The 21,954-nt window shown below is 46.6% G+C and overlaps 1 protein-coding gene across 1 annotated transcript; it reads left to right on the top strand.

The window, feature by feature from the left end:
- The first annotated feature begins 17,232 nt into the window (after window positions 1-17,232).
- Cd93 (CD93 molecule) lies at window positions 17,233-20,954 on the top strand. Its single transcript, XM_059259637.1, has 2 exons — window positions 17,233-19,538; window positions 19,783-20,954. The coding sequence occupies exons 1-2, from the start codon at window positions 17,614-17,616 to the stop codon at window positions 19,805-19,807; spliced, it is 1,950 nt and encodes a 649-aa protein (XP_059115620.1). The 5' UTR covers window positions 17,233-17,613; the 3' UTR covers window positions 19,808-20,954.
- The last annotated feature ends 1,000 nt before the right edge of the window (window positions 20,955-21,954 follow it).

The raw sequence follows: 21,954 nt of genomic DNA, 5'->3' as shown, positions 1-21,954 counted from the left end.
CCACACCAGCTTGCTTCCTTTTCTCACACCCTTCTGACACCCCTTGGAAACCATTGATATGTTCCCCATCGCATTGCTATAATTTCATCATTTCAAGATAATTGTGTAAATGGACCCACACTACATATAACCTTTGGGACTGATTCACTCAGGATGGTTCCCTGGAGATTCTGCTACACTGATACATGCATCAGTAGCTCAGTCTATTGTTTTACTGGATAGTATTCCATGATAAGAGTTGGCTGCAGCTTATTTTACCATTCATTTGTTGAAGGACATTGGGTGGTTTCTAGTTTGGGCTATTAGGAATAAAGTGGCTAAGACATGCAGGGTTTTATGTGAACATAGGATTAATACACAAGAATCTGACCGCAGGGAGCAAAAGTCTTTGGCTATAGATTCCTTTCTCTGATAGGCTCCATGGCAAATGATTCTTCAGGTTAAAAAAAGTAATGCATAGTAAGACACCCTCGGTAAATTCTCATCCATGTCCCCATTCTCCTATTTCCAGATTTCCAGGTCTAACTGAGAATCCTGGATTTCCTATTACTCCCAGCTGTTCTATCTTTTATGACTCTACACCACACATGGCTCCAACATCACCACCCCTGGCTCCTCCATCACTCGTGGCTCCATCCCCACTTCCTGGCCCATCACTCATGGCTCACCCTCACTCCCTGACAACTTCAGCACCTTTGGCTTCTCTATCACTCATGGCTCACCCTCACTCCCTGGCCCCTTCAGCACCTTTGGCTTCTCTATCACTCATGGCTCACCCTCACTCCCTGGCCCCTTTAGCACCTTTGGCTTCTCTATCACTCATGGCTCCATTCTCACTCCCTGGCTCCATTGGTACCCTTAGTTCCTCTATCACTCATGACTCCTCCATCCTCATTCCCTGGCTCCTCAATTACTCACAGTTCCACAATCACCCCTGGCTCTTTCATCACTCCTGACTCCTCCATTATTTATGGCTCCCTCACCACCCCAGACTCTTTCACCCCCTCTGGCTCTCCTATCACTTATGAGTTCGTTATCACCTCTGGAACCTTAACTACTCCTGGTTCCTCCACTATCACCTTTAGTTCCTCTGTTATTCCTGGTAATCCCTCACCTACTTTTTCATCAACAGCAACCCTTCAGGAGTGGTATTGGAAGACATGCCTAGGGAGAAAAGACTGTGAGCACACCAGTGTGGGAGCACCTACTGTGCACTTTGGTAGAAAGGATGAAGTGGGAAAGTGGGTTCCTGTAGGCTTGTGCTTTGCTCAGTGTAGGGAGTGAGTGAAGTCCTCAGTGAATGCATGTTGTTGACATGGCCATGGTCATGTCAAAGACCGATGCCTCAGACCCATGGGAGCAGCAAAGCCTTCCTCAGGGTGAGAGTCAGAAGGATGGCAAAGCCTTCCTCTGTCAGAGTGCAAGTATTGACACTGTGTGTAGAAAATGTCCACTGTACTTTCTCCTCCTGGAAGTCTATGGCCTTCTATAGACTGCTTCTCTATGGAGATGGTCCTACTGAGATTAGTCAAACCTGCCTGCCTCCTTGTTCAGTCATATACCGTGAATCCTGCTGCCTTGATTAAGCTGTATGTAATAGTCCCACCTTTCTGTTGAACTGTATTAAAAATGCTGTGTTTTCAGGGTGCTGCAATTTCTCTAGCAGAGGGTTCAGACCACCCAAGTCTAGATGTTCTTTGTACATGTGTCTTGTGTCCATCTTTTCTTCATTCCCTTGCTGCCACAGTTAGGGCAGTCCTTGGAGCCATGCAGAGCATGAGCCAACAGAAACAATTTAGGGAAAGAAAGGTTTATTCTGTCTCACAATTTCAGGAGTTCATAGTAGGGATAGGGCATTTTGGAGTAGCTTGATTCATGGCAGCACGAGTGTGTCCAGAGTTCTTCACATCATTGCAGACCAAGAAGACACACACACACACACACACACACACACACACACACACATGCACACGCACACACGGGGGGGGGGGGGAGACAGAAGAATACTGGAGGTTAGATCTCCTTTAAAAGCCTGCTCTTAGGACCTACTTAACAGACTTCACAAGGGGACAAAGGGATTCCATAGCCTCCCCAAACAGTGCCACAAGCTGAGGAGGAAGAGGAGCAAGCTTTCAAAACAGGAGTCTTGGAGACATTTCAGATATAAACTGTAACATCCAGGAAGTCCTGGCTTCAGTCCCAGGGCCCTGCCTCCCACAAGGCACACAGACATCCAGAAGAACACATAGTAGGAATGTATTCTTTTCAGTATGCGTGTGGCAGTTTCCTTAAATGTGTGCTGAGAAGTCAGAATGTTCCAGGAACTACATTTGTGCTGGGGACATAACCAAGGGAGAGAGGCGAAGTGAAGGTGGAGTGGAGACTGCTTCGGTCTGGGTAAAGGATAGAGCCTGGCAGGCTGGGGGAAGTGGGAGGACAGAGCATCTCCTACACTTAGTATGTCACTGGGTAGGTGGAGGGTAGGATCAGGAGAACACCAGTGTGGTTTTAGTCTCACTGGCTGTGGCAATATCAGAGGGGAGGGGTAGGCAGCTGGGAGCTCTGATTTGGAGCTAAAAAGACTATGGCATGGATATGAAAAGCCACTGAATATGTGAGGTTTGGGAAATGGGTAGAATTGAATGGAAGAAATGAGATATGAAGGAGACAGACCCAACATCAGAAAAGCAAGAACAAACCTAGGGCATGTCACCCTCCAAGCAGCCACAAACAAGATAATTCAGGAGGCATGCATGAGGATCAAGTAGTAACTGCAGATTGCCATGGCCTGTGGGGGTCAGGAGCCTACATGAAAGTAGCTTTAGGATGTTAAAGACCTAGAAAAGGGAGTATGTATTTGGAAGAGAGCAAGAAGACTGTAGTGGTAAGCACACAGTGGGAGATCAGGGCTGGGGTGGAGGAGGAAGGCCTTTAGAGCTTGGAATTTTGAGTCAAATGCCTCCTATTCCTTCTGTGTCTTTGAGAATCATAAGATCTGCTTTACCATGTTCATTGCTGAACTACTCAAGATAGCCAGCTTATGGAATCAGCCTTGATGCCCACCAGTGGAAGAAGAGATAAAGTGAGGCATACATACACAACGAATCACGTCATTTGTAGGAAAACAAGTGGAATTGGAGATCAACAGAGTGAGCAAAATAAACCAGAGTCAGGAAGACAAATAGCTTGTGCTTTCTCTCACACGGGGGATGGTTCGGGATGGAGAAGAGAAAACAGGGCTAAGAAAGGGTAAACGAGGGGTAAGTATGATGAAAGTACGTCTCCGCATGTGTAAAAATGTCATAATGAAACCCCTTATTTGTACAATCAAATATATACACACATAGTACTTTGTACAAATATACATACATATATAAAGTGTGTGAGCATATATGTGTATTGTGCGTATGTATGCATGTAGTATATATAATCTTGGGTTGTGCAATACAGGGAAAAGTAATCAACAATAAGCTTCAACAACAGCAGGACTACACTTGAACTGCCACTTACATCCTTTAATGTCTTTTTTTTTTTTTTTTTTTTGACATACTGAGTTATTGTTTCTTAGCCTGACTGCATTTTCCCATGGGCAGTTGTCTCCACCTCAACCTGAAACTTGGAGTTGAGTAAGAAATACATTTGTCTTACTGAATTCAGTGGAACTGGCTGGTTTTGCAATGGGAAAACCCACACCTACAAACTGGTCAGCATTTAAGTTTAGTTTAGGAGTGTAACTTTTCTTTGGATTCAGAGATGACTTATTAGCACACCCAAATCACCCCTGCTGTAAAACAAAAGCTGGAAGAAACTGCTGACACTCTCACTGAGACACGGAGGTGCAGCATTGGGAGCCCTGGGTATTCTGGCTTTGCCCATCTTAGGGATCCTTGTGAAACTGCTTTGGTGTGATGTGCCAATACCGTGTTTCATCCTGAGCAGGCAGAGGATGCGCTCAGTGAATTTACAAGAGCTGTGGCGTGTTGAGACCTGGAGAGTTCGAGTATCTCACTCTGCTGCATACCACCCTTGTCCTTCCCATGGGAAAAAGGAAGGTGATGGCCGCACATGAATGGGTGTGAACACCACATCTGAGTCAGCTCAGGCACATCTGCCCATGACTTTGTTTGTCCTCTCCACTGTCACTGTACCCCAAGCTATAGATCATGAACACACTAGTAATGCCCAGCCTTCCCAGAGGTGTGCTTTTCATGTTCAAAGGTACCACTTGGACTGTCTGACAACAAAAGCAGCCATTTCTCTCTTCTTCTCAGTTGGTGCATGGAAGAGCAATTACTCTCTCTCCAGAAGCAACTGTCTGGAAGTCCTTTCTCTGTTCTACTGTGGATAGGGGATTGCAGAAGGACAGTTTGACCCCTAGAACTGTGTGGAGATTTGACTCTATCAACTGACCAAATACCTATAGGCCTGGGAAGGATTTTAGATGCTTCTGAGTCACTTCTTGTCCCACAAAGTCGAGTTTTTAGGACTAAGGAGTCTAGAGATTGAGGGTGTAAGTAACAACCTAGCATAAGCTGCTTGAGCAGTAAAATACAATCACTTCATAGACAGTGTTTCAGGAACACTGATTACATACCTGGGTCATTCTATAGGACCAGGAACTCTTTGAAAACCCAGGTACCTTCTCTCATTTTGCACTATATTCCAGATGGCTTTTTTAAACTCAGCATCTTTGAAAAACAGCCTCCAGAAGATCATCTTGGTGGACAAGTTGAATACCCCCTTCTGTATTGTCTTGGGGCCAGGGGGACCTTCTCAGAAGCACAGAGTGTTTCCTCTACCACATGAACAGCCTATGTAATGTGTCCCTCCTGAATCGGGGGTTGGTCAGAGGATGAACATGCCATCATGAGCTGTCAAGCTTCTTCACCAGGATAGAGGAATCCATTAACATCTGTTGAAACTCATTGGCAACTGGTACACAACTGAATTTCTCATACAAAGTGCAAAGACAGAATTCATCCAAAAGGCATAAAAGGTTATATTTAGGATTTTCCACTGACTAATTTACACCAAGAGAAATAAACCCAGATCATAGATGGAGCCAAAGCAATTCCAGCTGTAGACCCATCTTGGCAGGAATATGGGCTATTTGATTTGCTGTTTAGTGAGGTTGAGGGCTACATGGGACCATTTGTTGCTCCACTGAGGCTGCTAGTTGTCATGAGTGCATACTGGTATGGCTAGATGATGATTTTCCAAAAGATACAGAAATCTTAATTTTTATTTAAAATTTCACATTGAAGTGTGAACAACTGGTTCAAATACTAAAGAACAGTATGGGATCAAACACTAAGTGATAAAAAGTTGAACCAACTTGGAAGCCAACAGTCGCTTCATCCAGAAGAAACAAGACAGGTCCAAAAGTTGTCATTAAAAGTGGGGGCCATGGGTCTCATCTTGGAGGCATGAATTTGAGATGACAATGTATGAAGGGGAGGTACCTGGGGTTGGACCCTTGTGTTACAGGGGAGGCCTCAGAGTATTGCTATGTTCTCCCAGGTTCAGATCACTTTCCAATTTTTACTATTGAGAAAGAACTTGAAAGGAGAGTGAGATGTACCAAGGTGTTCAGAAGAACATGTTAATGCTTCTGTAGTGGGCAGGCACTCTTGCCATGAAAAAGTAAGATGGGGCATGACCACATGACTCAGAGGTTCAGATCAAAGCCAGATGCAATCCAGAGCTGTTATGGGAAGGGAAGTTGGATAATGACATGTAGTCACTGGTAAAATAATATTGGGCAAATGAGTCCAGCAATGAGACACACACACACACACACACACACACACACACACACACACACGACCGGTGAATTAGCAGAGTCAGCTGGAGAGGCAAAGGCTGTGACCAGTTTATACCCTGGACCATGTACAAAGTTCCTCTGAAACCTCGGCTTAGTCTTTCCACCCTGGTATCTGACATAGAGTCTCCAATCTTGCTCATGTGCTGGAGAATCATGATGGGGATATTTAGTTGGTAAGGACCCTTCTCCATCATGCCATGCAGGAGTAGACTGTGTAACCACCACCATCCCCTGCCTCCGCTCCACCATCACATCCCAAGTCCACACCATTAGTGTACATAGACCTCACCCTGGCTGCCAGTAACTTGAGGGGTGTGCCACCTGCGGGCTTTCTCCATCCACTGGGGTACAGAGTAGCTATGTCTCCGACCTTTCAGTTTGTCCCTCCTTCTCCTGAAGTCTTTCCTAATTTTCTCTTTCCAAGAGACCAAGATACCAAAGGAAGCCATGTGCCATTTCAAAAAGCCAGGCTCATTTAGAGAAGGAACATAAGCAAGTTCAGTCAGCTTGTTCTTCATGGGGCATCAAGACACGTTTGTTCCTCACTCATCTGTACAGTAAAGACACAGTGGAGTCTATGCTGTGTGGTTGTCCTGGTTACCCTGTTCTGACTTCCCTCAGATATGTATATGAGGCTGGGGTCTCTCACTGGCCTATCAGAAAAAAATCTAAGGGAACAGGAGAGTTAAGATACTCCCCTAAAGTCACAAAGCATTGGCAAGCCAGGAAGAGGAGAATTCACTGGTGTCTGTGTCTATATTCCAGGGCTCTGTTCTTTACACTTCAGAAGTCCAGTTGATGGGAAATGGCCAGGGGAACTCAGCAAATCTAGACTCTTGGGGATGAGGTGTGACTGAGTCTTGCCACCAGGGCACACAGAGAGATCCATAAACAGCCATTGCAAAACCGCTGTGCTTTGCCAACGGTTCCGAGCACTTCCAGCTGGCTCAAGGGAGAGGCCCAACTCTGATTTAGCCGGCATCCAAAACATAGGTAGCACATTTGGGCTCCAAAGGCCAGAGCAAATGCTTCCCAGTGGATCTGAGAGTCACAAGTGCATTATGCTTACAACCTCTTTTTCTACACCCCAACAAGGAAGATCCATTTGAAGTTGTGAAGGACCTCAATAAAAAGAAAATTGACTTTAATTCATTGTGTGGCTATAACAAAATACCTGATTCTAGGTATTTATAAAGAAAAGAGGTCTATAGGTCACAGTTTTAGTGCTTGAATAGTGCAAACTGCACTGCTAGTGTCTGGTGAGGGGCCGTGGCTGTCTCACAACATGCAGATAGTATCTTGTGGGGTCACAATGAAATAAGGACAGATACTGCATTGCCTAAGAATAACAGAACTCTGAAGAGGTGCCAGGACTCTTCCACTATAACAGGCCATTGTCCTAAGACTGATCTACTCTGGCAATAATTCCCTCATAAGGGTGATCATGACCTAATCACCACCTTCCAAAAACATTACGTGAGTGACCAAGCTTCCAGCATGTGACTATTTGTAGATAAACCATATCTAAACTACAACAGAATAATTCCTGGGTGCCTTGTGACATGAGCAGTTTCTAGATGTCCCAGAACATCATATGGCTTGCTTCAGGAGCCCAACAGGTTATTATGGTGCCTCTCCATAGACAGTCTCCAAGACACCACTGATTGGCCACATGGTACCAAAGCCTTCACATCACACCTGGGTGCTGTCATTTCAGGACAGGCAGGAGAAACTCCCTGGGCATAGTCTAAGATGCCAGGCCACAGTGCTTGACTTACACACACACACACACACACACACACACACACACACACACACACACTCCCATGCTCCATACACATTCTCCAGGATCCTTTGCTGTGCCCACTGTCTGCCCTAGCTGGCTCCTTTCAGACACATCTCCTGCCTGCTCTGTGTGCACATGGGCTGCTATCTGGCATTGTTGTTTCATTCCTGGACCTGTGAGAGTACCTCATGACTTAGCACATGCTAGACTTCTCTTCCTTCTCCTCTTCCTTGTCCTCTTGCATTTCCCCTTCTACTTCATTTTCTTTTCTTCATGAGTTACTAATATTAAGCTTAGGGCCTCATGCATGCCATCCAAGTGCTATACCACAGAACAACTTCACCTGTCTTTAGCCTTTTGAGACACAGTCTTATTATGTAGCCCAGGCTAGCCTTGAATTTGTGATTTGTCCTTCTTAGGCTCCTAAGTGCTGGGGTTATAGGAAGGTATCCCCACTCAAATCCATTTCCTTCTGAGACATTCTTGGAGGACTGGCTAGGGCAGAAATAGTTATGATTATCAGACTTGTGAGCGGTAGGTTATATTTACATTGCTGCTCATGGCAACCATTAACTAAGTAGTTCTTACCCAAGAGTTTTATGAAGCAATCTCATTAATCCTTGTGCCTCTGTTTTTCTCTTGGGCAGGGCATCACTTCCATGTAAGGAAACCAAGGCTCAGAGAGGAAAAGTTCTTGCTCAAGGGCACATGGCTATTAAGTGGCTCATTTTGACTAGCGATCAGAATTACAGAAGACAGGAGTCACTCTTTCCATTTTGTGCTGTCAGTGAGGCCAGGAAAGGCTATGGCAGCATCCAGCTGAGCCCCATCTTACCCACAGGCTCTGCAGCAGCCTGTGTAATCCTAATCCCACTTCAGAGTTCCTGAGTAGGAACCTGGTTGCTTCCTGCTTCTGGGCGCATCCAGCTTCTGGGAGATTTTCTATGGATACTTGTCATGTCTGCCCATCTAGAGCTAGCTTACACTTCTCTGGGAATCTGCAAAATTCCCGGGTCAGCTTTCTTTCTTCCAAAGGCAATTACATTTTCTCTGCAAAGCAGGTCTGTCTGGTGAGCTCAACAGTTTCTTTTCAAAAGATTGTTACATCACTCTTCTTCTTTCTGTGGAGAATTAGATCTTGACATGTGGGGCCACGCAGACTACATTTTAGTTCAGTGAGATTGTCTAGTTCCAAAAGGGCTGAACTGTCAGAGTGGCTGGCAGGAACTGCCCAGAAAGTTAGAGATGGTGAGTGGAACCTGAATGTCATCCACACCAGCTACAAACGCAAGCCTAGAGCTGTTGTTAGAGGTTCTGTGTAAAACACTCTCGCCAAAGCTCTCTTCTCCTTCATGATATATCTCTTTCCAAGAGCTGATGAGTGGCCTTTGCTTATTCAAACAGGCTGTCAGTAGAGAACACAAGTTAACCCTTGTATTCTCTGTAACATTCAGCCCTGTCAAGCTTTCTGCAAATACTATGCACCAGAAAATTAGGTTAGGAGGCTATTTACTAAATGTGGAAAAATCAATAATGTTCCAGGAAGAATGTTTACTTAGCCAAGGATCCAAACAAAGGCTAAGTGGAAGACTTTAAAAAACAGAACCTCTTTCTGTTCAGCAAAGGCAGTATGGTTTTGTTTCTTGTGTGCACTTGTTTGTGTGTGTGTGTGGGGGGGGTGCATGGAGTAGTGGTGAAGATGAGACCTGGAGATACAGCAGTCCCCTCTCTGCTGCAATCAGAGGTTCAGACACAATTGTGCACCAAATGGTGGCTTCCATATGCTTCGCTGATAGGAAGCGGTTGGGGCTGATAGCGCTCTTCATTTAATCCTCCCCACAGCACAAAGGCAGGGTGGCTTTTATTCTCCCCATTTGATAAGCTGGGAGGTCAAGATCTAGGTAAGGGAGAAGTCCAGGCCAAATTCAGAGCCAGCAGAGGAGGCCCAGGTTTGAGGAGGCAGAGCCCAGCGGGCTCCCGGTGGTAAGGTGAACCAGTGCTTGTCTAAGTGCTTCCCAGGTATGACTTCTTCAGCAAAGATCCAGGAGGGGCAAAGACAGATAAGCAACAGTCAGTGTGCCACACTGAACCACAAGAGAAGGAGCACAGTGGCTCAGTAGCCTGCCAAGGTCGCAAAGCCAGGGACACAGTGACATTTGAACACTAAGTACAGATGTCTTTTATATCTTCAATGCAGGGCAGGGGTCAGTCCCTGACACGCAACTCTAATATGAGAAACGCATCCTTGAGTGTGTTTGTTTAAAGCAAGCTTGGGATCTTTGTGCCCAAACTGGGCTATTGTGGTAGTGCACATCTCCATGTAACAGGACACTTTGGAAAATAATCCTGCTGTAACTAATATGAATAGATTAATGTATTGTTTACTTCTAAAGCAGAAGATAAAAGTGGAAAAACTTCAATTTTAAAAAAATGTTATTCATGCCAAAGTTTCACATCTGTAACCCCAGCAGTTGGAGAGCTGATCTGGGAGGATTACAGTGAGTTCAAGGCCAGCCTGGGTGGGCTATAGAGTAAGATCACGTCTCAAAACAAAACAAACAAAACCCTATTGAGATTTAATCAAGTACTTCATGTATTTTCACTTATACACAAAAATATTGGCTCTCACAACCTCTACTCTGTATTCTTGTTTTAAATTTTGAACACGAAACTCTCAAGCCCAAGTATTTGCCAACACTCCAGAATATGGCGTTTTGAAACACCAGGCATTTTAAATCAACTGCCCCCGACAATGAGTGTGCTGCCGGAGGGAGGCTTTACCCTAATCCTTTATCTGAATTAAGCCCAGTCCTACAGTGGAGGCTTCTTCCAGCTCTTCCCCCAAATTCTCCATCTACAGCAAGAGAAAGAAATGGCAACAGCTCTTGTTGTCCAACTTGGTATCTGTCCCTGGAGCTTGTTCAGATCCTAAAGACAAGCTCTCCTCTGCCCTAAAGTCCACTCCTCTTTCTCAGATCATTCTTTATACCATTGGCTCTCAACCTTGCTAATGCTGCGACCCTTTAATATAGTTCCTCATGTTCCCCAACCATAATATTATTTTTGTTGCTACTTCACAACTCTAATTTTGCTACTGTTAGGAATTGTAATGCAAATATCTGATATTCAGGATATCTGATATATGACCCCTGTGAAAGGGTAGCTCAACCCTGCCCCCCCCCCCCAAAGAGGTTGCAACCCACAGGTTGAGAACTCTACTCTGGAATGTCTGTGCTCCACCTCCATGAAAAGGGCATTTATGTTGAGTATGGTGGTGTATGATCGTAATCTCAGCACTACAGAGGTTAAGGCAGGAGGATCAAAAATTAGGGGCAAGCTTGGGATGTAGAGTGGGACCCTACTTCATAATTACACAGATAGATAAAGGGGGCAGGACTTAAGTCTCACACAGCCTTTTCTTTGAGTTTCATTATTTTGCACAGCTGCTGAGCATGTGTGTGTGTGTGTGTGTGTGTTGAGCATGTGTGTGTGTGTGTGTGTGTGTATTGAGCGTGTGTGTGTGTGTGTGTGTGTGTGTGTGTGTGTGTGTGTAAATTCTGTTATGGCTTTTGTTCTATCAGTCTATTGTTAGCTTGTTTCCTCAGACTGGATTTAAACTTGCAGATGGAAAGTATGACCTTCCCACAGTCACATGGAACGATGGAGTCTTTGGGTGACTCACTTCTACCCAGTCAGTCTCTTACACTCTGCTCTTAACCATTCACTGTGAATCTGCTGTAGAATGGGGAGTCCTACAGGCTTGGCTACCAGGCCTGCTGAGTGACCCGCCCCCGCCCCCGCCCCCGCCCCCGCCCCCAACTATTGCAAGCTTACTCTCTGAGGACCAAGGATCGTTTTTGAAATGAGCTCCAAGTCTGGAGACACCCAGACACAAATTGTTTACTTACCAATGTTTGTATGCTTCCTATAGGAAAGACATCCAGAGCCCACTCAAGGATGGTTGGAACCAGCTTTTCAAGAAGGACACTTTCAGAAGAAGCCAGTTTACCTAGTCCCCGACCTTTTGAGGTCACAGGCTCAAAATTCCTCTCCCAAAACAGGATACTCTCCAGAAAAGAAACACTTAGCCTGGAGGACAGTGTATATCGAAAGAGAAGTCTGGACTTTTCTTCTCCTGTCTAGCCAAATTCCTCCCAACGGATTAGGGAGGGGACTGGAGCTTGTGACAACAGGCTTCCTTGCTGGTTCACCGCTCAATGAAGGTTTTACAAATTAATATTTATTTATTTACCTATTTATTTATTTACTTGTGTGTGTGAGAAGGTGTTTCTATGTGTGTTGTGTGGGGGTCAGAGGACAATTATGGGAGTCAGTTTTTCCTTTTACCCTGTGGCTCCTGCGGCTCAAACTCGGGCCACCAGCTTGTTCAAAAGTACCTTTATCCACTGAGCTATCTTGCTGGTCTTCAATAAAGTTTTTATGTTTTGTAAAATCCTGGTCCTCTGTAGTCCTGGCTCCTGCATAAGTTAGGGAGCTAAGCCCTGGCTAGTTAGCAGAGTGCTTCACACAGGCAGACACCTGCTCTGTAGCTGTGAATTCTTTAAATTAACCTCTGCCTATTAAAGAATAAGTAAGGAAAAGGGCCTACCGTAAGGCTTCCATGAGTATTGTTAACACAATGGTGGATCACAGTGCTAAGGATTAGACCAGTAACAGCTTTCTGAGAGGTAGGGGCTTAGCAATGACCCTGTTTGGATACAACAGAAAAAAAAAACAACAACAACAACAAAAAAAAAAAAAAAAAAAAAAAAAAACAACAACAATAGGCTGAGCATGTTGGCACATACCTGTAATTCTAGTCCTTTGGAGGTAGAGGCAGGAAGATCAGGAGTTAATGGCTGGCCTTGGCTATAAGGTGAATTCAAATCCTGACCTTCCTGCATCAGACCCTGCCTCCAAAAACCAAGGAAAAGCTGGAGAGGTAGATCAACTGGGAAAGTGCTTGCCATGTAAGCATGAGGATCTGAGTTGCATGCCGAGAAGTCAAATAAAGATAGACACGGCAGTGCACGTCTGTAATCCCAGCTCTAGAGGAGGAGGGAGGTGAATTCCTGGGCCTGCTAGTTAGCCAGCTTGGCTTAACCAGCAAGTTCAGTGGAAGGCTACATCTCACTGTCTCAAAAAACAAGGTGAGGGGTGGCACCCGAGGACCTTGAGATTGGTCTCTGAACATCCCAGGCAGGTACACACACAAACACACGTACATACCTGCACACATAAAATCGAACCGAAGAAAAATAAATTTTAAAAATACTAAAATAAAAGACCTGGCTTTGTTTTCATCAGTTTTAAATTTTCTGTGGATGAATCACTACCTGCTCCCCTGCATCTGTTAGGTGTTCAACCTGCATCAGCCCTGGATGAAGCTGCTGGTGGGGCCACCTATGGTATGTACTGACCCCTCTGCTCAGAGACACCCTGCTTGCTGGCTCACCTTTGGAACATGTCTTTCATCACCAAGGCAGCAGCTGCTGAGGTCACTGGGGCCAGCTTGCTTCCCATCACTCTCCATCCCATCTGCTACAAGGCTCCCAATGCAGTGCAGCCCCTGCCCTCACGCCATGTGGAGACAATGCTGCCAGCTGCACAGTAGGTACTCAATGTGCACTCCCTGAAGAAGAAGAAACACAAAGAGGAGAGTACATGCGCAGGGAGTGGGGGGAGGGGCGGGGAGGGGACTCGATGGGGGAGCAGGCCGACTGCTGACAGGAATGTAGTCTGTCTCTAAACCTGGCAGGAAAAAAGAGAGAGAAGCCAGATAGATGCCTGAATGACCACCAAGCAACTAATCTGCTACTAAATGAGATCGAACTGTCCCCAGATTAGAGACCAGAACATTCCACTCCCAGCATGATGTGAAAAACCCTTTAAAATCAATTCGGAAAGCGAGCTCAGAGCACTCAGAAAGACTGCAGGGTAGAACCAGAAAACTTGGGACCAAGGTTCTGAGCACCCACCAGGCTTGGGATGGTTCTAGAACAATGGGAATAACTTTTATCTAAAGACCTGACAAAGAAAGTTCTTCTGGACTTTGAGCTGCTGATTCCTGCTGTTTAAGGATAAGTCCTTAGAGAAGTTTGTTAAATCTGCATTGTGGCCAGGCAGTATTTACAGGGGGATTTAGCATGTGAGGTATAACAAAGTTCCGCAAGGTTTTCATTCAACCCATTGTAAATACTTGAGAAATGGCAGCCAGATCCCATCTAAGGACTGTAAACTACTACCTCCCCCTGAGCTCTCAGGCATACCCTGGGCTCCCTGTGATACTTCCGCCACCTGCTCAGTAGATCAACCTAACAAAGCCCAGCAGGTATCCTCCAGGAAGGGAAGATGGCCATGTGTGGTAGTGCACACCTGTAATCCCAGCACTTTGGAGGCAGTGGATCAGAAGTACAGGATCATCCTCTGCTACACCACTGCTTGGAGGCCTCTCTGGGCTACATGAGACCCTGTCTTAAGAGGACGAGGAGGAGGTTTAGTAAAAATGAGATGTGCATAACCAGGAGAATTGCTTTCCACTTTGTGTGGACAAATTCCTGTGTACTTTAGAAAGAGAGGCTTTGTGAAGTATGTGGTCGCACGGACTGTGTGAGAGCACCTGAAGCCCCCATGCTGCTCTTTCCTAGCTTTCTCCCTTATTTTAGAAGGGAGAACAAGGCAGGATTTTACTGTGGCCTGGATTCTATCTCTAGTCACAAAAAAGAGAGGCAAGAGCTGAGGCTAAGCCAGCCAGATTACTGGGAATCACCAAGTGGTTTCCTGGCCTTTTTTGTAGTGTGTGTTGCAGAAATAACTTTCCATGGTAATGAGTAAACAAGCAAATCACACTTCCTCCTAGATGACTGTCCTCTTTAAGATACTGACATGTAACTAAGAGCAAATAATAGATTTGGAAGTTCCTTTGTGGAAGACCAAGAAATGTCACCTAAGAAATAGAGGCAAATATCTGTGGGCCAGAGTAGTTAACAAACTGTCAGCTATTCATTCAGTCTGTATCTTTTTTTTTTTAAATTCATCTATGTATTTTACATCCCAGCCACAGCCTCTCCCCACCCCCACCCCCACCATCCTCCCCTCTCAGGCCCTTTCTCCCATTTCCCCCTCCTACTCCCCAACCACCGCTTCTTGCATCTCCATACAGGAAAGGGCAGGTCTCCCATGACTATCAATAAGACATGGAATATCAAGTTGCGATAAGACAAAGCACCTCCCCATGTATTAAGTCAGCTGTGTCTTTAAGCAGCAATAATGGGACATGCTGGAAAACTCCTGTAGGGTGCTGAGTTGGTGAAGGGAATTGGTCATAGAATGAATAGTTACAGGTTTAGACCAGGAGAAGGTTATGAAACCATGTTAGCCCATGTTGCCACCCAAAACCAAAGATGCTGAATCAATGTTATAACTATTAAGAAGTGACCTGCTTTTAGAAACCTAGATTCTCTAGAGGTACAAGGGTAGTACTGACCTCCATCAAGCACAACACCATAGCCCGGGAGCCAAGGATTCCACCTTCCTAATTCCTTTCCAGTCTGGCTCTTTCTTTACTCTGGGAGTGAATTAAGAGTCCTAAATAGGTCCTCAAAGAAAGAGGAACTGGGAGATGCTGATAGTCAAGAAGTATGCCTCTCCATTGTTCTATGTCCCAGACCTCATATCTTCGTTCCAGTAGACACAGCCTTCTAGGACCCGATCTGTCAACAGGACCCATAGAAGCACCCCATACCCCACAGCACACAACACCCACAGCAGTTGGCTCTGCATTTTCAACACTTCCCAAATCCATTGACCCCAAGCCAGGACCAGCACAGTCCCTATATCCTTTTCTTGTCCTGGAAATCCAAGTTTGATTGCTGAGTGGTCCCTCAACACCACTACTCATTGTCTACAAAATTGTCTTATGCTGTCTTCTCTGTTTGCCCCAAAGAATTCCAAAGAAAATCCCATACCACTTGGCCTCACAGGACTCCATCTTCTCTATCCTACCTCCCACACTGCAGGCTCTAGGCTCACTGTCCTACATTCGTTCTCTTGTCCACAAGGTCTTGCCATATGCTCCTTCCCACATGGACACCACTCTTAGCTATATTACCCTTAGAGCAGTTGTTCTCAATCTGTGGGTCGAATGACCCCTTTGCAGGGGAGATGGATGAGTAGATAGATGGATGGATTGGTGGATGACTAAGTAGGTAATGGATTGTTGGTTAAATTAGGTGAATGGGTTGATATAATGGATGGTATTCTATGGACACCTGATAAAAAGGTATGAATGAATCCTTGGGAATCATGCCTGTTTTTTTCTGAACCCCAGATAACATTCCCCTAAAAACCCTGCCTAGACGACATCCTGAATCCCCATAAAGGCTCTGTCATTCCCTTTCTCTCTCTTCTCCCTCCCTCTCGCCCTCCCTTCCTCCTTCTCTCTCTACCCCTCCCTCTCCCTTTCATGTCTCCATACTCCCCACTTCCTACTGGTTCTGGGATCTGTGGTGACACAAATCTGCTGTTTCATGTGTTCTGTTGGGTTGCTTCCTTAGTATGTCACAATCACACTCCAGTCCCAGTTAGACAGTGGCCATCTTGGGAGGAAGAAACTGTATCTAGGTCAATGAATAACGACCAGAATTTTTGCCTGTTTCACTCTTGCCTGTGGAAGGGGCACAGGGTCTGGCAGGCCAAGGCTGGAATTTACAAAGAAATCTCAAGACAACATTAGAAAATAATGTAATAACCAGCTGCCAGGGACAGAGGAGAACTCAAAAACTGCCTAGTGTCCTGCCTCAGCTGGGAGGACTCTGTGGTTGGCCTTTACCATGTCTTGGGAGGCTGGGCTCATTAGATCACCTGTGTAGGCTCCTTCTGACGGTGATGCACTTGATGTCTTAATGGACCACTTACTCCAAAACTTTGTTTCTGAGTCTAGCTGGATGGGATGGAGCACGGTGACGTGGGGGTGGCAGGAGACAATTAAACCTAGTTTCCGACATCTCGTGACTGGCTTGGGTAAATTTACCCTTTGATTCAGGGCCTTTAGTCCAGGTGCCTGCCATGGCTCTGCCTTTGAACTCCCCCTAAGCCTTGAGGTAGGAGACATGCAACACTTTCCTCAAGAGAGGTCGGGTCCATTTTCCTGTCTCTCTGACCTTTCTTGTGATCCTGCCACGTCACAATGCTCTAGGAAACCCTGAAAACGGCCTATTTTCACCCAATTTGGTTTAATGTTCTCAGGGAACTTGGCATTGTTGAAAATCCAGAAATTCCCATGTTCGAAATCCTATTTAAAAACTGCCTATCTATTTAAAGTTCATGATTGGAAGAATAAAAGAAAAAAAACGATTCCAAAAACAGGAGGGGGGGGCACAAGATAGGAAAAAGGCAGTTCCAGTTTGCTTCTAAAAAAGGCTGAAAACTGTGTCTATCCATGGCCTTGTGCCTCAAGTCTCACATATTTTTCTTTCTCTTTTGGTGGTTTGCAATCTGAAATGGAATTTTATTGTGGGTTACTTGGATGATCCTCTTCAAGTCCCTAGCCCCCAAAGCCTCTGTTCACTAGACCGCATGCCACTGAGGCTCCTCACGCTATGGGAAAGTGAATGGACCCAAAATAAAGCAGCCATATCTCTTGGCTCCTCTGCACTCCCCATCGTGTTTCCACAGCTCTGAGCCAGAGACCAGCCACACGGTCGTCCTGTGAACAACAAAACCGTGATGAAGGCAACAGGAGTCAGAATGCTATTCACGGCAGGAAGCCCCAGCATCCGGTGAGAAATAAGAAGTACTAGAGCACAGGATGCGCCCTGGGTCAGGGGGACGTAAAAAGCCTGGAGTCTGTAACCTTCTCTGCACCAGAGCTGTAGCGGCTTTGCAGCAGAGGCACAGCCCTCAGCTCCCCTCGGAGCACAACCCGGTGCCAAGCTCTAAGATCCAGAGGGGGCTGCTGTCATTGAGGGGGAGTCTAACCTCTCCCTGAAGAAGACACAGCAGAATGGCCACCTCAACAGGTTTGCTGCTGCTGCTGCTGCTGCTGCTGCTGCTCCTGGGCCAGCCCCGGGTAGGGGCTGCTGCTGATTCAGAGGCTGTCGTATGCCAGGGGACTGCCTGCTACACTGCCCACTGGGGCAAGCTGAGCGCCGCTGAAGCCCAGCATCGCTGCAATGAGAATGGAGGCAATCTAGCCACGGTGAAGAGCGAGGAGGAGGCCCGGCACGTCCAGCAAGCCCTGGCTCAGCTCTTGAAGACCAAGGAACCCTTGGAAGCCAAGATGGGCAAATTCTGGATCGGGCTCCAGCGAGAGAAGGGCAAGTGTACGTACCATGATTTGCCAATGAAGGGCTTCAGCTGGGTGGGTGGTGGAGAGGACACAGCTTACTCAAACTGGTACAAAGAGAGCAAGCGATCCTGTACCTCTAAGCGCTGTGTGTCCCTGATACTGGACCTGTCCTTGACACCTCACCCTAGTCACCTCCCCAAGTGGTATGAGAGCCCCTGTGGGACTCCTGATGATCCAGGTAAAAACATTGAAGGTTTCCTGTGCAAGTTCAACTTCAAAGGCATGTGCAGTCCCCTCGCCCTGGGTGGTCCAGGGCAGGTGACTTATACCACCCCTTTCCAGGCCACCACCTCCTCCCTGGAGGCTGTGCCTTTTGCCTCTGCTGCCAATGTAGCCTGTGGGGATAAGGCTGAGAATAAGGTCCGTTATTTCATATGCAATGAAAAGACTCCAGGTATATTCCATTGGGGCAGCTCAGGCCCCCTCTGTGTCAGCCCCGAGTTTGGCTGCAGTTTCAACAATGGGGGCTGTCAGCAGGACTGCTTCGAAGGTGGGGATGGCTCCTTCCGCTGTGGCTGCCGGCCTGGATTTCGGCTGCTGGACGACTTAGTAACTTGTGCTTCTCGGAACCCCTGTAGCTCCAGTCCATGCACAGGAGGGGGCACATGTCATCCTGTACCCCTCAGCGAAAACTACACATGCCAGTGTCCAAATGGCTACCAGCTGGACTCTAGCCAAGCACACTGTGTGGATATAGATGAGTGCCAGGACTCCCCCTGTGCCCAGGGATGTATCAACACTCCTGGAGGCTTCCAGTGTGAATGCTGGGTGGGCTACCAATCCAGTGGTCCCAAAGAGGAGGTCTGTGAGGATGTGGATGAATGTGCCCACTCACCCTGTGCCCATGACTGTGTCAACACTGTTGGCTCTTTCCACTGCTCCTGTAAAGATGGCTATGCCTTGTCTGGGGAAGACAGTACCCAATGTGAGGATATAGACGAGTGTTTAAACTCCAGCGGCAATACATGTGACACCTTTTGCTTCAACTCGGAGGGTTCCTTCAGCTGTGGCTGCCTGCCAGGCTGGGAGCTGGCTCCCAATGGAGTCTCTTGTATCAAGGGCATTGTATCTTTAGAACCACCAACCAGACCTCCCCAAAAGGATGGCAAAGGTGATAAAAAGGGGAGTACTGTGCCTCCTTCTGAAATGCCCAGTTCTTCCAGAGGCTCTGAGAATGTCTACAAGGGAGGACACACCACAGATCATCCCTCCCTCCCATCGGATACCTCCAATGCCTCTGTTCCACCAGAAATATCAGTCCCTAGTGAGGCATCTGGTGTCTGGATGGAGTTGAGTACACACCTCCCCACGGCCACTGGCCATAGCAAGCCCACACATGAAGATTCTGTGGCGGCACACAGGGACAGCGACACCAATGGGCAGAAGCTGCTTCTGTTCTACATCCTGGGCACTGTGGTGGCCATCTCACTCTTGCTGGCTCTGGCCTTAGGGCTTCTCATTTATCGTAAACGGAGAGCCAAGAAGGAAGAGATAAAAGAGAAGAAGCCCCAGAATGCAGCTGACAGCTATTCCTGGGTTCCAGAGCGAGCCGAGAGCCGAGCCCTGGAGAATCAGTACAGGTAAAGAAGCCAGAGGTTACTTGGGTAACTGGGTGGGCAGATGTGGGGTGGGAAGCACAGATCACAGTACTGAGGGGCAGAGACAGAAACAGTCAGCTGGCCATTTGATGTTAAACCCAACCTCCCCAGCCCAGTCCCAGGGGAGCCTATCCTGTAAGTGCGTGTGGAATGGAGGCAAGGGACCAAGATGTAGATGTGACAAGGTCCCATGGCTTCCAACACTGAAATCTTTTGTTTCCCACAGCCCAACACCTGGGACAGACTGCTGAAGACAATGCGGCCATAGAAACACAGGCAGCTGCCACTACTTTCAGAACTTTCCACTCCCGGATAAGGGGGAGACCTACATCATTCTGAAAGACTGGGCTGGACTCTCAGCAAAGAATGTGCACTGTCCCCTTAAGAGTCTGGTGACATGGGATGGGCAGGTATTCTCCAGCTGCATTTGCTTTGTCTAGGCCTGAAAACTGTGTGTTGGCTTGTCATTGTGGGGAGTTTTGTGGATATTGACAAGCCTCACTCACATAACCCTTTCAAATCCAAAATCAACTGATTTAATGTGTTCTTCTGGTTCCTGATCAGGACTTGAGGAGTCACGGGGGGTGGGGGAAGTGGGGTGGGGGGGCTTCAAAGACTTTTCTTATCTCTTCATTCATCGGAGAAGAAAAGGAGCTACTGGTGCTAATTAGGATGGAAACAATTCCTTTTCCTTCCTAGGGTAGAGAACAAAACCATTTAATTATTTAACTGTGTGAGAAGAAGGCTCTACCCTTCCTATGCGGGACTTTTTCAGGATGGCTGCCTTTGTGTACATTTGCCGTCTGGCATTTCCCCTTAATCCCCCTCAGTATTGTTGAAACTGTCAGAATGAGAGGAAGTTCAACCCACTGCTTAGGGAGCAAGCAGGCAGGATGTTTAGACATCCTACCCCCTCGTTCTTAACTTTCTGATGGTCTTGGGCTTATGGGCAAGTACAGCTGGGAACTGGAAAGTTGCTTCAAGTGAGTGAGAGGCCTTGGTAACAGCATAATCCAGGGGGAAGCAGCAGGGATTAGGCTAACAGATATTCGAACTAAATTTTCTGAATGGACTGATGTTAACACACTTGACTACTGAGAAACAATAATAGAACCCCAGGAACAATTTGTCTTTGAGCCAGCACAGGCCCCCAACCCCACTCCCCTGTGTCCCCTCACTGCATCCCTAACTGGGAAGCTTGGATAGGGGGCCTTTTATTCTGACTGTAAGGAAAAGATGTGTGAACCAGGCGATGATGGCTTTGCTTTGAACACTGTCACTTAAATGGAACTTAACCCAATCCACAGTTAAGAGTGCATCTGGAGGACTTTAGCCCTGATTTGTCGGTGTGGCACACATCAAACCAAGGACTAGTCACACAGAAGGTTCTCTCTGTTTGCTTAAAAACGAACATACAGAGGAAAGGGGAAGGGAAAGAGAGAGCAGTGAGGCTATTTTCCAACCGTTAAAACTGCTTAGAGCCATTTTATGATTGACATGTTTATTTCAAAGTGTACATTTGCAAAAGTGTGCCTTAAGCTTGTTGGTGCTGGAGATGTTCCAGCTACACTGGTGTGTCTGGGTCCTGTAAGGCAGCCCTGATGAGTCACTTCAGCATCTCTGGGAAGCCTTCAGTATCATGGAGGTTTTTTTTTTCTGCCTCTGACATTTGGAAAGCTGAGAAAGTGTCTCCATCACGGGATCCAGAGTCTTTGTTCTGAGATCAGGATGCCCTTTCATTTCTGGTTTCAAATGCATCCATCCTTCAAATTGATCTGGGGAGTGAAGATGAATAATGGCCACATTCAAGGCCTATGGAGTTAAGGAAATATCTTAAAAAAATAAAAACAAGACAAAACTCTCTCACACACACACAACACACACACACACACACACACACACACACACACACAAACACAAGTTGAAGAATGGTGGGAGAAAGACAGAGCTCAGTGGGATGCCTGAAATCTGTGCATTTAAAAATCAGCTCACCATCTGGCTTTCAGTTGGAATTTGGGTGTTTAAAACCTAAGGGAGATCAAAGCTATATCTAATTGGCAAGAAACTTCATTGGCCCTAGGACCCCTGGCAATAGTTGAGACTGGCAGCCAGTCCTTTACAGAGACCAGCACCCACCATGCAGATAATTTTATGTAGATGGCAGTATCTGTACATACAGACATGAACCCAAATACAGCACTTTTACCTCCAGGCCTTCCACTGCTCACTCTTATGGCTTGAGGTGAGAAAGATAAACTGATTCTAGGTTCCTGATAGCCTTGCCTGGTCTATGCTCAGACTGCTGTGTGGGGACTTAAACTAACGAAGACCACTTAGGGTGTAGACATGAAACCCTATCCCCAACACCCTCAAAGGCACTGGATCCTCGCCGTGAGGA

Source organism: Peromyscus eremicus, chromosome 4 (genome assembly GCF_949786415.1).
Source record: "Peromyscus eremicus chromosome 4, PerEre_H2_v1, whole genome shotgun sequence".
Lineage (NCBI taxonomy): Eukaryota > Metazoa > Chordata > Mammalia > Rodentia > Cricetidae > Peromyscus > Peromyscus eremicus.
The sequence above is the reverse complement of the archived record's forward strand: the minus strand, read 5'-3'. Positions and strand labels throughout refer to the sequence as shown.